The sequence below is a fragment of the Equus asinus genome, chromosome 15 (assembly GCF_041296235.1).
Source record: "Equus asinus isolate D_3611 breed Donkey chromosome 15, EquAss-T2T_v2, whole genome shotgun sequence".
Lineage (NCBI taxonomy): Eukaryota > Metazoa > Chordata > Mammalia > Perissodactyla > Equidae > Equus > Equus asinus.
The window spans coordinates 13,863,812-13,878,577 of record NC_091804.1 but is presented as its reverse complement, the minus strand read 5'-3'; the positions used below and the strand labels follow the sequence as shown (position 1 = coordinate 13,878,577).

The 14,766-nt window shown below is 41.3% G+C and overlaps 1 protein-coding gene across 2 annotated transcripts in view; it reads left to right on the top strand.

Annotated features, from left to right (window-relative positions):
- SNAP25 (synaptosome associated protein 25) overlaps positions 1-8,891 on the top strand; it is an 81,985-nt gene extending 73,094 nt beyond the window's left edge. For both annotated transcript variants that reach the window (XM_014832809.3, XM_014832810.3), the window contains exons 7-8: positions 2,078-2,222; positions 7,590-8,891. In XM_014832809.3, coding sequence (XP_014688295.1) covers positions 2,078-2,222; positions 7,590-7,658 — 214 coding nt within the window. In that variant the 3' untranslated portion in view covers positions 7,659-8,891. The remainder of the gene's footprint in view (positions 1-2,077; positions 2,223-7,589) is intronic.
- Positions 8,892-14,766: the final 5,875 nt, after the last annotated feature.

Genomic DNA, 14,766 nt, shown 5'->3' with positions numbered 1-14,766 from the left:
GGTTGCCAAAATTTTATTAGACAAAGCGAGTCGTATGACCACATCCAGCATCAATGCGTCAGTAAACAGGCATCTCATTCCACGATTTTAATTGAACAAGAACTTATTAAAGAGGTTGTTTACATAGGTGTGGGCAGGTTAATAACAAGGAATGGTGAAGAGCTTATGGACTAGCAACAGCAGGAAATGTCCTAAAGGGATGAGAGAGAGCTGTTACGAGACCCTGACAATCGCAATGGCTGTGGGCAGGGGCTATAGGCAGAGCAATGCAGCTGCTGCCCAAACTAGCAGGGAATGAGAAAGGCAAATAAATGCCCCAGCCCCTCACTCCTCTTGTCTTCCAATCTCATTGGCCGTTGGCCAAAGCCTCCTGGAAGCCAGAGTGAGAAAACCCAGGTATTGCAGAGAGGTCAGCCTCTCGGGGCAGGGAGCAAAGAAGCTCAGAGAATGGATCTGGGGGTACAAATTGAGAAAAATGAGCATACCTATCTTGTTATTTATCATTTCCTTTGAGATCTGGAAGCAAAAGCCAACTTAAACATCTATAAAAAAATCTCAAATTACACAGACCTGCCAATTCAGAACTCAACTTTCAGGAGACCAGAAAAACAGAATAATAATAACAAATACTTCTGTTGTTAAAAAGAAAAGAAAAAAAAAGATCTCTTTTCATAGGCAACTACACCAGGACTCAGCAGTGACTGGGGTAGCTGTTTGTACAGCCATCTGTACCCAGGCCATGGTAGCTGATGTTGCCAACCAACAAACCAGATTCAAGTGACAAGCCACTGTCACTTTGGTGTAAGGTCGAGATACCTACTTAGCGCCTCACAGATGACAGTCCTGTTCCTGTTTCTATCTGCTCCCAGGGGAACAAAACCAGGTGTTCTCAATCCTGGCTGCATGCTAGAAGGACCTGAGTAGATTTTGTTTTTTAAAATACCAGCGCCTGAGCCTAATTCATGCTAATTAAATTTGAATCTCTAAAAGTGGGACCCAGGCATCTGTGGTTTACAAAGCTCCTCAGGTGATGCTAGTATGCAGTCAGGGCTGAGAACCGTGGGACCAGAAGTATGGCTTAGCTGTTGATGATCATTTAAATAAGATTCTTCCTACATAAGAAAGCTAGGAAGTTGCCCTTTGATTTTCTCCTGCCTAAGCTGCTTTAAAACCCTTAGTGAGCCAGTCTGCATTGAGAGTTATGTGATGGGAAGGATTTTAACCTTTCTGAACAATTTTAGCCCGTCACCATCTGTAATGGGAAAATGTTAATTAGCCAGACTATTCTGGTATAAATACTTATTATTTGCAACAAAGAGTTAGCGCCTTCTTAATTTTCAAGCTGAGCTATGAAAAAAATGGCAAGATAGTAAGGCCCTTGGAGAGCCAACTCCTTCCTCCCTACTCAAACTGGAACAATAATCTTTCTTCACAGTTTTCTCCCCTGAAATCACCCACTCACAATGCCACCAAAAACCTCATAGCATTGAAATCTGAGCAAACAAAAATCGTCTTGGACAAGTAGCTCCCTTTGGAGTTCTTGGGAGCAAGTAGGATTAAGGGACAGACTGTAATTATCATTATTCTTCCCATTGATGTTGGTCCCAAATGGGAAGGGAGATGAGCAGAGAAATTCTGACTTGGTGCAATAAATTTTTTCTTTCTTCTGACTTTGACTCTTGGAGACTTGGATTGTCATTTCAGAAAGGAAAATACAGTTTCTAACTAGTTCCATCTTCATTCTGTGACCTGGAATCCTCCCAACTAAAATGATTTTATCCTTAAAAAATGAAAATTGGAATTAAACATATGAAGGGAGGAAATGAGGTGTGGTGGAAGTGAAAGAAGTAGATACATTAATCTATTTAATATGCCGTCTTTAAAAATAGAAATTCAAGGGTTCAAACATGAATTTTTAAAAATTGTTTTCTAAGGTACAAAAGCTAAAATATGTTCTCATATTGAAAGGAGATTAAAGATGGGTAGGATTGATACCCAGAGGTCTACAGATTTGGGTCCTTGGTATTTGAGATTTTTCTCAATCTCTATCCACTGAAATTTTCTCTTTCACACCCAGGGTAACAAATGATGCCCGAGAAAATGAAATGGATGAAAACCTGGAGCAGGTGAGCGGCATCATCGGAAACCTCCGTCACATGGCCCTGGATATGGGCAATGAGATCGATACACAGAATCGCCAGATCGACAGGATCATGGAGAAGGTGAGCATGTGGGAGTCAGCAAGTTTCCATTGCTCATCGCTTCTGAAATAACTCCTGAGAAAGTGTGAAGGGCATAATGAGACCCTCAAACCATGACATTGGATTCAGGCACACTGGTAGATTTTCTGCTTAATTTTCCAAGACAAAAATTCAGCAACAGATAAGTAGATAAGAGGATGGAATTTAATCTATCAGGTATTCCTCAGAAGTACCTGTATTTCAGGCATTGTGCTAGGCACCACAGGACATACAAAGATGAGAGAGACACCACCCCTTCAGCCAAGGAACTCACAGCCTACAGGAGGCAGTGAGCCGCCAGATGAATTTACTACCACAAAAAAATATAGTTCACCAAGAAAGCCACAAATAAAATGCTAAGTAGGTTAGAAGAGGAAAGATTTCAAGGGTCAGGGGGTAGGACAGTCTCAAAAGAAACATTGAATTTGAATGGAGTCTTAAAGGATGGTTAGGAGCTTGTCAAGTGTAGATAATGTAGGAATAGAATCAGGAAATGAGGGAAAGAATAGTTATTTTAGTTTAGGCAGAAGATGAATGTTAGCTTTGATTTTATAAATGCCAAAGCTTTAATGATAGTTCAAAAAGGCCCAGATTCTATTTCCAGTCCAACAGTGCACATATCTAGATCTCAAAGTAGGGAACATTGTCTGATGAAGCTGAGTTCACATGGGGACACTGGATGTGGCTCTAAGACTGAGCCCCGTAGTTTCAACAAGAGGCATAAGGAAGAGTGAAGAGAGTAGAATGAGAAGGGGTGGTTTGGGGGCCTGAGATTAGAAGGGAACAGAAGGAAACACTGGAAAGCTTTTATAAAAAGATTTGGGGCACCAAAACCTGACATTCCACACTATGCAAATCTGACATAGTTTCTATGTCCTTGTACTCCACCCCCTCCCCAATCAGTAGAGTCCTTAGTATTGCTTATAATCTCTTAAAATGTCCAAATGCCAAAAGGGAGAAATAGACACATTGTAGGTTTAATGGTAACTGCGCATCTATGATCTATTCTAGTTGGCTAATGTCATACTGTGTGAGATTAGTCTTTGGGAGATATTGAAGTTTTGAGCCTGAAACCCTTGAATTTATTTTTAACAATGCATTCCACTTTGGTGAGCAGAGAAGGATGCTTTTGAGATCTCTTGAATCATAAGGCTAAGTACTCAGCTTCTGGATACCCAAGCAGTCTCCACTGACTTGAAAAAGGAATGATTAGACAGAAAGGGAACACTTTGCCCTATTGTGTTCTGTGTGCTCCATATCAAAAATATCTGATTGCACAATATTTTGCCTGATCAATATTGAGCTACACAAGTGTCAGTGCTGGTCGACACTTGTGCTTTGCTTGTGCTTTGCTTACTTTTGCAAGGCATAGCATACTTCTCATTGTTAAGAAGCCTTTGATATGTGAAAGCTTTTAAAGCTGTGCAAATCAATAAATTTTAGAACAATAATGAGCTTTCAAAAAGCACTGGCGCCAACATAAACTGACCTAATCCATTGTGGCCCAGAAAAATGAACTAAGAAATCATTGCTGACCTACCTTCCAACAGGAAAATGATTTGAAAAAAATGAGAAGTATTCAGTTTCTATCAATGGACCCAATTTACTCACAAATGTAGGTAGATAATGTATCAAAGCCAATTAGATTTCCAGGAGACGTTTTACTAAGACGGGGGTCAAACCTTTATTGATTGAGTTGGACTTTCAGCAAGAAAAAGTGTTCCTAGAAAGGCAAGTGGCATCTTAATTCTACCATTTTGTACGTCTAGTTTCTTTAGGGAAATCCTTTCATTCTGGGCCCAATTTACTGCACGGGCAAAGACATATGCAGCTGTAAGATTTAATCAAAGGTCAGCAAAGTGGATGAGAAATAGCCATTATGGTTTGTACCAGTCCTTGAATGCTGAATTGTTTAAGAAGTGAAGGAGTGGAGGAGGGGTCTAGTTGCCTTTGAATAATTAGTCTTTTTTTTTTTTTCCAAAATCACAATCTGAACATGATTTAGATAGAGCCTATTTCAACCCAGCATTGCCTCAATGATACTTGTTATACGAGCTGCACAATTATTAATAGTCTTCCACTTTCTCATGTAAGTTCTCACTTCTGATAATAGGAAATGGTGTGCAGAAGTCTCCTGCATATCTAAGATCAAATTAAAATCACAGAGTAGGAGTAAAGAGAATCTTCTAATGTTTCTCCCATGTTCTCTCATGATCCCAACAACAACCTTCACCCAATTCCATTGCTCACGATCCTTTCTCGGATTAAGAGTAAAGTTTTGGGAGTCCAAAACAATGTGGTTTTCAATCTGTCCCCATGGACTGTCAAGAGATTACTTTATCTGTTTAAAAACCTTGCTTTCTGCTTTGGGGTATTTACGTATATATACAACCTTCTAAGGTTAAAAAGGCACAATTCTCTCAGCAAACTACTAAAATGGGTGAAGTTGATATCAGATACTTTATGGGAACTGTTGCTGAGAAAATAACTTAGTAATATTCAAACTTTGATTTAAAGTTGTCAGTCACTGATACCACGCACATGTTGACATATGAGACTGAAGCTTAACATTCCCTGAATTCTAGCAAGGAGGAAACACAGCATTTGAAAACTAAGACCTTGGATTTCAACAGAGTTTTCCTGCTCAGCGTCTTCATGACATAGTGTCCTAAACTGAAATATAATAAGGAAACAGTTCAAACCTGGGATCAGAATGGGCTGCCATGTGGGGTAGAGAGCATCCACTTATAGAAGTCTGAGCTGCAGTCTCAAATCTACCTGCCATGGTCTGAAGTTGAGGAGATTTCCAGAGTGTTCAAATGAGTGGGCTAAACAGCTCCTTCTAACTCTCTGACTGGCTCTCCAGTGGTCATCCTGGCTTTCTCACAAAGTTCAAATCATGTAGTATATCTTGGGTATGCCAGCAAATTTAAGATTCTCTAAATAGAAATATGGGGCCGGCCCGGTGGCATAGTGGTTAAGTTTGCACGGTTTGCGTTGGCAGCCCAGGGTTCGTGGGTTTGGATCACAGGTACGGACCTACATACTACTCGTCAAGCCATGCTGTAGGCATCCCACATACAAAATAGAGGAGTATTGGCACAGATGTTAGATCAGGGACAATCTTCCTCAAGCAAAAAGGGAAGAATGGCAGCGGATGTTAGCTCACGGCCAATCTTCCTCACCAAAAAAAAAAAAGAAAAGAAAAAAGAGAAATATGAAAAGTGGGATGAGGTATATTCCATAAATAAAGTCCTAAAGTATATAAATAGAATGAACACAGAGGCATTCTCTGAATACCAGGAAGACGTCTAAAAGGATATTATCTCAGAATTTTTTTCTAAAGGCACTATTTCTGTTATATAATAAAGATAGGGTGCCTTTTTTAATCAGATGTTGTATGGGGTGGAAATTGATGTGTTTCAGAAAGTATTTAGGTGGAAATCACAGATGCTTATTGAACATAGGTCTGTTTCAGCTCCTTTCAGATCCTTTGAGGGTATTTAAAGAGGAACCTCATGCTCTACTTCAAAATATCCTCTTGCACGACCATGTGAAGTCTCCCCAGTGCATTCTCAAAGCAAGAGATTCTAGAACATTTGCCTCCAGAAATGCCGTCCATTTTTAAATGGAAGATTTTTCTCATTTGAGCTTTTCTCAAAGTTCAGTCTGGAAAAATAGCCAGCATAATTCAAGCTCAGGAACATTTCATATTGGTCTGAGCCTGTAATTTTCCTTTGCACCGAAGTGTCATTACTTCTGATAGGATTCATAGCTGAAGAGGGAAGATTTAAGAGCCAAGTAAAATTGGAGAGGATACCCATTTTCTGAATTAGGAACCTAAGGTCAAAAATATGAGTCTACAAATCAAAACAATCAAGGGAAATTAATCCTCTATCTTACTTATTCCGAAAGTCAAATCTTGATTATCCAAACAGATGGTAGGGAACTATTGCCAGATAATTCAGTTATGAATAATCTAGAAATATTTCTATTTTAATTTAGCAAATTTCTATTTGAATATGGATAACTCTAGTGTTCTGAGAATTCAAAATTAAACTGAATAAAGAAGACCCAACTTGGTAGAGATTGGAAATGACCGAGCACAGGAGGAGATGCAAAATCAGTAATCATTGAATAAATTCTGGTTGATAGAAAAACAGTTTGGTTTCCTTCCACTGCCTCTCAGCTTCCTCCTCCTCTTTCCAGGCTGGAGAGGGACACATGACATTACCAGTGAGGATAGGACAAAACAGCAGCCTAAGCAGAATCTTTGTCTTCGTCTCTACTTGCTGACTCATATCTTTCTCAGTGGTGTTGAGAATAATTCATTTTCTTGAGCTTAAAAGTCCATCCTAGCAGCAGCCTTGGATTTCATGCTGCTTATACAGCAAAAAGGAACTTAAGCAGCGGGGAGATCAACCAAGGCCAAGATTCTGGAAAAGGTGCCCCTGTTAAAACAAGCCAATTATCAAACTCATAGGAGTGAGTCTTCAGCAATGGGGCTTAAAAATTATTAAATATCCCAAAAGCAAGCCAAGTTTTTACTCAGTAACAATAATCACAGGATAAGATATATTGAGCACTCAATTTTTGCAAAACATTATTCTAAGCACACTCTGTGTATAAACTCATTTCATCCCCACAGCAAACCTAAGTGGTAGAATGATTAACATAGTGATTACCAGTGTGAACTCTGACTCCAGGCTGCTTGCCTTCTGACTCTGGTTTCCCCATTTATTAGTACTATGAGACTAGAAAAATTTCCTAAATCCTCTCTGCCTGGTTTCCTCACTTGGAAAAAGGAGCTAATAATGGGATACACCTCATAGTTGATGTCAATCTTGATGTTGTCACAGTTGAATGAGTGGAACGTAGTAGACACTCCTGCTCATTACCAGTATTCTTTACTGTCTCCAGCTTATATGTGAGAAAGCTGAGGCCCCAAGATTAACACATTTGCCCAAAGTGACACTGCTAATAAGTTAGCCATGATTTGAACCCGACTGTGCAAGTGGTGGTAATTCAACTTAATCCAACAGATGTGAATGTTTCCATAGAAGTCATTGGGGGTTATTTCAGGATAGACAGATAAATGAAATAACTCTGTCCTCAAAAGGACACTCTTTGGTGAGGAAAAAATCATGAGAACTAACATCAAGCTTCTGTGATCATGTCCAAGTACAGCCATAAACAAGGCTCTAGGAAAACAAAAGAAGGGATGGTCAATTCTGATTGGGGATGTTTCAAGATGCCTTCATCCAAGAGGGGGCATTTGAACTGGACCCAGAATGATGAATGGAATGTCGATGGGTAACCTGAGTTCTATTTTCTTTCCCCTTTTTCTAGGCTGATTCCAACAAAACTAGAATTGATGAGGCCAACCAACGTGCAACAAAGATGCTGGGGAGTGGTTAAATGTGTCCCTCTATGTTCTCTTCCAAATGCTGTCGGGCAAGATAGCACCTTCATGCTTTTCTCATGATATTACCCAGTAGGTCTGCACACATACACACATCAGTCCACCCTCGTTGTGAATGTTGTCTTGTGTTGTCCATCAGCTTCCCAACAATATTATGTGTCTTTTGTTCTTTCTGAGTCTCTTTCTTTCCAAAGGTTGTATATAGTGGTCATTTGGTGGCTCTAACTCCCTACATAAGATGTCTTGGGTTTCATTTTTCCTTTTCTCTCCTCAGTGGTGTGTGCTGAATGACAACAATTTAGGAATGCTCAATATGCTGTTGATTTTTTCAATACACAATATTGTTCTTGTAAAACTGTGACATTCCACAGAGCTACTGCCACGGTCCTTTCTTTGGGTGTCAGGCTCTGAAACTCTCCAAATTTTCTGTCTTTGGTTCCTCATGGCCGTCATCTGTCTTTATGATTTCATGATTCAACAATGTGGAATTACATAACAGGCATTGCACTAAAAGTGATGTGATTTATGCATTTATGCATGAGAACTAAATAGATTTTTAGATTCCTACTTAAACAGAATCTTTCCATGACAGTAGCATACTGATGAGAAAACACACACACACACCCATACAACAGCAACAACAACAAAACAACAACAAAGCATGCTCAGTATTGAGACTGTCAAGATTAAGTTCTACCAGCAAAACTGCAGTAGTGTCACTTTCTTTCTGTCAATATATAGATTTATGAATCATAATCATCCTTTTTTTAAAAAAAAGAATTTTAAAAAAAGATGGAGTTGACACACTCACCATTTTATCATTTCCAGCAAAATATGCGTTTGGCTTAAACTATGTCAAATGGATGTAATATAGTGTTTGTTTGCTGCTTTTGAAGGCTATGTTTTGGAGAAAGCAACCTGGCTGTGAAACAGTGTGGAGATGTAAATTTTCTAAGGCTGACTCTTCTTAATCACCATTTCCCCCGTGGTTTGTTCTCAGTACAATTCTCTGTTGCTTCACTCTAGAGCTATGCACACCAAACTGCGAGATGTTTAGTAGCTGATAAAGAAACCTTTAAAAAATAATATAAATGAATGAAATATAGATAAACTGTGAGATAAATATCCTTACAGCATGTAATATTAAATTCCTCCTGTCTCCTGGGTCAGTTTGTGAAGTGATTGACATTTTGTAGCTAGTTTAAAATTATTAAAAATTATAGACCCCAGATGTCTGCTTTAATTTCTTCATGGAGCCCGTCTGAACTTGCACTCACACAAGAAGGGGAAGCCTGTCCACCCCATCCCGTTGCTCCTAAGAAGCCAGTTCTCTGTGCTGAGACATGGTGTAGAAAAGACAAAGGTGGCCCTTTTAGGCATGATTCCAATGGCAGCTGAACCTTGGCTTGATTTGCAGAATCTGTTTCAGAAATATTTGTGTGTGGATTAAGTGTTGGCTGTGGGAGGAAACAGAATTTTCCAGAAGACATAGATAAAAAATCCATAGAAAAAAACCTGTGGTACTCAGACTTGGCCCTACATATATCTGGGTATATCAAGTGTCAATCAACTCTTATCCTCCTTCCTCTCCCCGATGTCCCCCTACCAAAATTGAGCCCTCCACAGCCACCACCACTGCTGCCCCCACTTTTTAAAATAGCTTTGTTGACATACCATACACTTCACCCACTTAAAATATATAATTCAATGGTTTTTGGTATGTTCACAGAGTTGTGTAATCTAATTTTACAATATTTTTATCACCCCAAAAAGAAATCCCATACCGGGCCAGCCCGGTGGCACAGCGGGTAAGTTTGCATGTTCTGCTTCGAGGGCCCAGGGTTCACCGGTTCAGATCCCAGTGTGGACATGGCACCGCTCGGCAAGCCATGCTGTGGCAGGCGTCCCACATATAAAGTAGAGGAAGATGAGCATGGATGTTAGCTCAGGGCCAGTCTTCCTCAGCAAAAAGAGGAGGATTGGCAGCAGATGTTAGCTCAGGGCTAATCTTCCTCAAAATAAAAGAAATCCCATACCTATTAGCAGTCACTCCCATTCCACTTCCCCTAGCCACAGGCAACTACTAATTTATGTTCTCTGTAGATATGCCTATTCTGAATAATTCGTATAAATGGAATTATACAATATGTGGGCCTTGGTGACTGGCTTCTTTATTAGCATAATGTTTTCAAGGTTCATTCATGTTGTAGCATAAAAGAGCTTCAATCCTTTCTATGGCCAAATAATATCCAATGGAAAACACATTTCATTTATCTATTCATCCATTGATGGACATTTGGATTGTTTTCACTTTTTGGCTATTATGAGTTATGCTGCTATGAACATTCATGTATAAGTTTTTGTGCAGACATATGTTTTCAATTTTCTTGAGATCACCACAAGCATTGCCTTTGCCACCAACACTTCTATCACCATCACTGCCACCATCACCTGTACCACTCCTACCTCCACCACCACCACTGCCTCGACTACCACCACCTTCACTTTTCCACTGCCTCTGCCCCCTCGACACCATCTTAACTAGCCTTGACTAGCCACTTCCACCTTTATCACTTCTACCTTCCTAATCACCACCAGCACTTCCATCACAACTGCCACCACCTCCATCTCCTCCACCACCTTTAACCACACCACCATCACCATCATCACCTCCCGCCCCCCCACCTCCTCTACCTCTCTCTCCTACCCCATAATAGCAATGCAGAGGAACGTATCCTGGTTGCCTTGGTTGGCTGCCAGATATTTCACCAGCAGTTCTGGAGGTTCAGTGAGAGCAGTTAAGAAGTGATATAGTAATGACAAACTTGTCATTCTCAGTGTTTGCTGTTCTTTACTCTCTTCTCAAGCCTCAGAACAAGTTCTAGAGATACCCGGATGCTCAGCAGAGTTATTCTAAGGATCAACTGTAACAACACATTTATTCCTTAAAATTAACATAGGAGAGGCGATGCTAGCAGACAGAGAAAGTGAATAAATACGCTGCATATGTCAAAGCTCCTAAGGGATCAATGCATGGGCCATGTTAGGAAATTCTGTCCCAAACTCCGTCTGTTCTCAGTCAGGTGAGTGAGTGTGTTTCCACAGTGAGTAATTAAAACCCCACCCTGGGGGCCGGCCCGGTGGCGCAGCGGTTAAGTTTGCACGTTCTGCGTCTAGGCGGCCCAGGGTTCACTAGTTCGGATCCCGGGTGTGGACATGGCACCGCTTGGCAGGCCATGCTGTGGTAGGCATCCCATGTATGAAGCAGAGGAAGATGGGCACTGGTGTTAGCTCAGGGCCAGGCTTCCTCAGCAAAAAAGAGGAGGACTGGCAGTAGTTAGCTCAGGGCTAATCTTCCTCAAAAAAAAATAAAAACATAAAAATAAAATAAAACCCCACCCTGGATACATGAAAAGTAAGATATGGGCATTTTGCTTTAAGGTCCATCACATAATTCCTTCTGAAGCACATTTCCTTTGATAACTGTTGTTTGTCCAGCCTCCGCTCAAATGCATTCAGCTTCTTTTGGCTAAAGGAGGACTGATTCCCCAGGGTGAGTCAGCTGTGGGTAATGTGTCAACTCGGGAGTACATTAGAAGTATCATTATTGGGGCAAGTCGGTACACTGTGAAGGCTAAATCTTCTTTCTCCTTCATATGTGGCTCTGGCAAAAGGACCCTCCTACAGGAGACCAGAAGGTGGCAGGTGGTTGCAGGTCCTAGGAACAGAGTCTTTTCCTCTTGTCCACGTCTCCATTTCTAGTTTCCGTTGTTCTTCTTCCACATCCTCCCCCAATATCTGCTTTGACCAACTTTCCCCAATCTTTCTGTCGCTGATTTGTCAGCAAATTGATGATTGCACAGCAAATTAAGAGAAAGGGAAGAAAATTCATACTTTGTGACCATCTAGTACATGCCAGGTGCCACGTTAGGTGCCTTATTTATGTTGACTCATTAAACCCTCTTAAAAACTCTGAAAAATTGGCATTATTAGCCCCATTTTGCAGAAAAAATTAATAGTTTATTTGCACAAGATCTCCCAGCTAATAAGTGATGTAGGCATGATCCAAACCAGATGTGTATGACTCCAAAGCTACGGAGAGGCCTGGAAGATCAAGCCAGGATTGTGCCTCTCTCAATTCAACCAGCCAGGAAACTCCAGGAGACATTTGGCTTCACAAAGAACAGCACAGACAAATGTACTGGACCTCTTAGCAGAAGGTCTTGGTGAACTCACCTTTCATTCATTCGTTCATTTATTCATTTATTCATTTGTAAAATATTTATTAGGCTTCTATGCCAGCCCCTGTTCTGAGTATTGGGAGAACAGCTGTGTGGGGATTAAAACAGAAAATTCTTTGAACTTACACTCAAGCTGGGGGCAGATAGATAAACCAACATGTAAAATATAGAGTAGATCAGATGGCAAGTGTCGCAGAGTAAAGCAGTGCAGAGGGTAAAGAGCGGAGGAGGTGGGAGGGAGGGTGCTATTTTAAAGCAGAGTGATAGAGGAGGACGTCACAGACAAGGAGAAGTTTAAGCAGAGAATTCTTCAAGGTTGGGAGTAACTAAAATGATATGTCCAAAGTGAAGCCATTCAGGAAGCAGGAAGTGGGAGTGATGAAACAGATGTACAAAACTACCTGCATGTTTTCATTGAATAATACTGGAGCACTGGAGTACCTCCTTTGAACTCAACCCATACTGGTTTTAAGTATTTCCTACATTGTCCAGAAGAAACTTGCAAAATCCTTGGCTCAATGTGCAAGAAGGCAAGTTCAGAGGATGAAACAGTGTGTAAGAGATGAATATTAAGTCAAGTTTTCTTAGAAGAGTAGAAAGTATTGACTTCATGGTCCAAGATTTAGGAATTCTTGCCCTGCCCGCATCCTCTGGGGCTTATCTCTGCTCACAAAAGGCTGTTTGCAGCGAAGAACCCTGCAGTTCTCCGCCCTAGGGCACAGAACACCAGAAGCGCTGAAGTCTTAACTCCCCTAGAAGCAGTCCTCCACCAAGGGTGGATGGGGAAGGGCCAGTGGCTTCCCCAGCTTCTTTGGCCCCAGGTTGGAATAGCTCTGAGGTGTATGTTCTTCATTGTCTCCCAGAGTTGCCCAGCAGAATCAATCTCCACTTCCTCACATGATAACTTGCCTGGTAGTTATCGCTTTCTTTATTCGCTGTCCTCTTCTCCAGCTCTTTCCCACCTTTCTACTTGTGTTTCCTGGGAATCTCTTCTCAAATAAATGACTTGCCCCAATATCTTTGACTCAGGATCTGCTTTTGGGGAAGCCCTACCTAAGACAACAGCTTCTTAGGAGATTCATACCAGCTTCTGAGCATCTCCCGTAAAACACGGCCGGAGAGAAATGTGCTGCCTTCCAGCTACTTCCCAGCATTCTTTGGATCCATCCTTCTTCAATGAAATGCCCTGTAATTCTACTGCCTGCATTTACAAACTGGCATTCGTCAGTGGTGAGCAAGGAGCTGCAGGCAAAGCAATACCAATTATTCCCTGGGCCCATTGCTCTTCATCTGTGAAAGTGAGCTTCTGCCCCTCGTGTACCACTCTCCCCAAAGAAGGATTAGGGGAATGAAAATTTATAGTAAAAGGCAATGTGCTGCCTCCCACAAAGTTAGAAACTAAAGGGTAGCTCAGAGGTGCTATTGAAAGAGAACTCAACCAAGAGCCTTAAGACTTCCCTGAACCTTAGTCTATGTATGTCTAAGCAGAATGGATATAATGATGCTTGCCTTACCTGCTTCACAGGATGGTTGGGACTGTCAACTGGGATAATGTTCATGAAAAGGCCTTGTAAATCTTATATGCCACCAAGATGGGAATTAAAGTGAAAGGAAACATGATCAGCACCATCAGGGATAGAAACAGCCCTCTCCTGCCACTTGTAATTAGAGAATTGATTCATTGCAGATATGCACATGTGATGTACTCAGTGGATTTCATCTTAAATTTAAGTAAATTAATTTTCACATCAAAGATGTCCCACACCTTTGTTAAATCTACCAATAAACTATCCAAGTATCTCCATGATCCTAACGGTAGCAGTTGGTGTGCTAAATTTTTCCCCTTTGAAATTCAGTTATTCTCTCTGACCTTTATGCAAAGCTGGTAAAAGTCAAGAGCATTAACACTTTTTGCCATTGTTCACCATTGTCCATTGTCCAAAATCAAAATCATCCCCTAGATGTTTTGTGAGAACCAAATGAGTTGTACATTCTACAGTTCTGTGCTAATATTACCTATTATTATCACTGTTGCCAATACTATTAATGATAATAAGGGAAACCAGGCAAAGGATCCAAGAAATATTGTGAGGCTACGAACCTCTGTAACAGTTAGCTATTGCTACATAATAAACTACGCCAAGACATAGTGACTTTAAACAATAAACATGTATTTAGCCTGCAATTCTGCAGTTTGGCACTAGGCTTGGCCGGCAGTTCTTCTGGTCGTGGCTAGGCTCCTCACGTGACTCCAGTCAAGTGCAGGTCGGCTAGGCAGCTCAGCTCTTGGGAATTGGCCAGCTGTTGGCTGAGGCTCCTCACCTCTTCTCTATGTTGTCTCTCATTCTCCAGCAGGCCAACCAGGGTTTGTTTTCATGGCATAGTCAAGAAAAATCCAAGAAATCGAGTGGAAGCACGTAAGACCTCTTGAGGCCTATAGGCTCATCACTTCTGCCACATTCTACTGGCCAAAGGAAGTAATAAGACCAGTTCCGGTTCAACAGACAGGGAGATACACTCCATCGCTCATTGGGAAAATCTTCAGTCACATTGCAAAGGGTGTGGGTACAGAGAGGGGTGAATAATACGGCTACCTTTGCACTCAATCTACCACAACCTCAAAGAGGCCCGCAGAATTCCCCTTCTCTCCTCTGTGTCCTTAGAGTCTTTATGGAAACAAAAGGTTAGGTGTCACACACCCTGTGTGTGTCTTAGAGTAGACACATGCTAATGTTTTTCCCGTTTAGAAAAATTGTAGGGCTCAGCGGGCCAGCAGCCCAAAGGGAGGATTTGAGAACCATGAGCAGAGTGATTGTAGGACCAGGGGCTGTTGGCAGGATGTGGCAGCCTGTCGATAAGACTG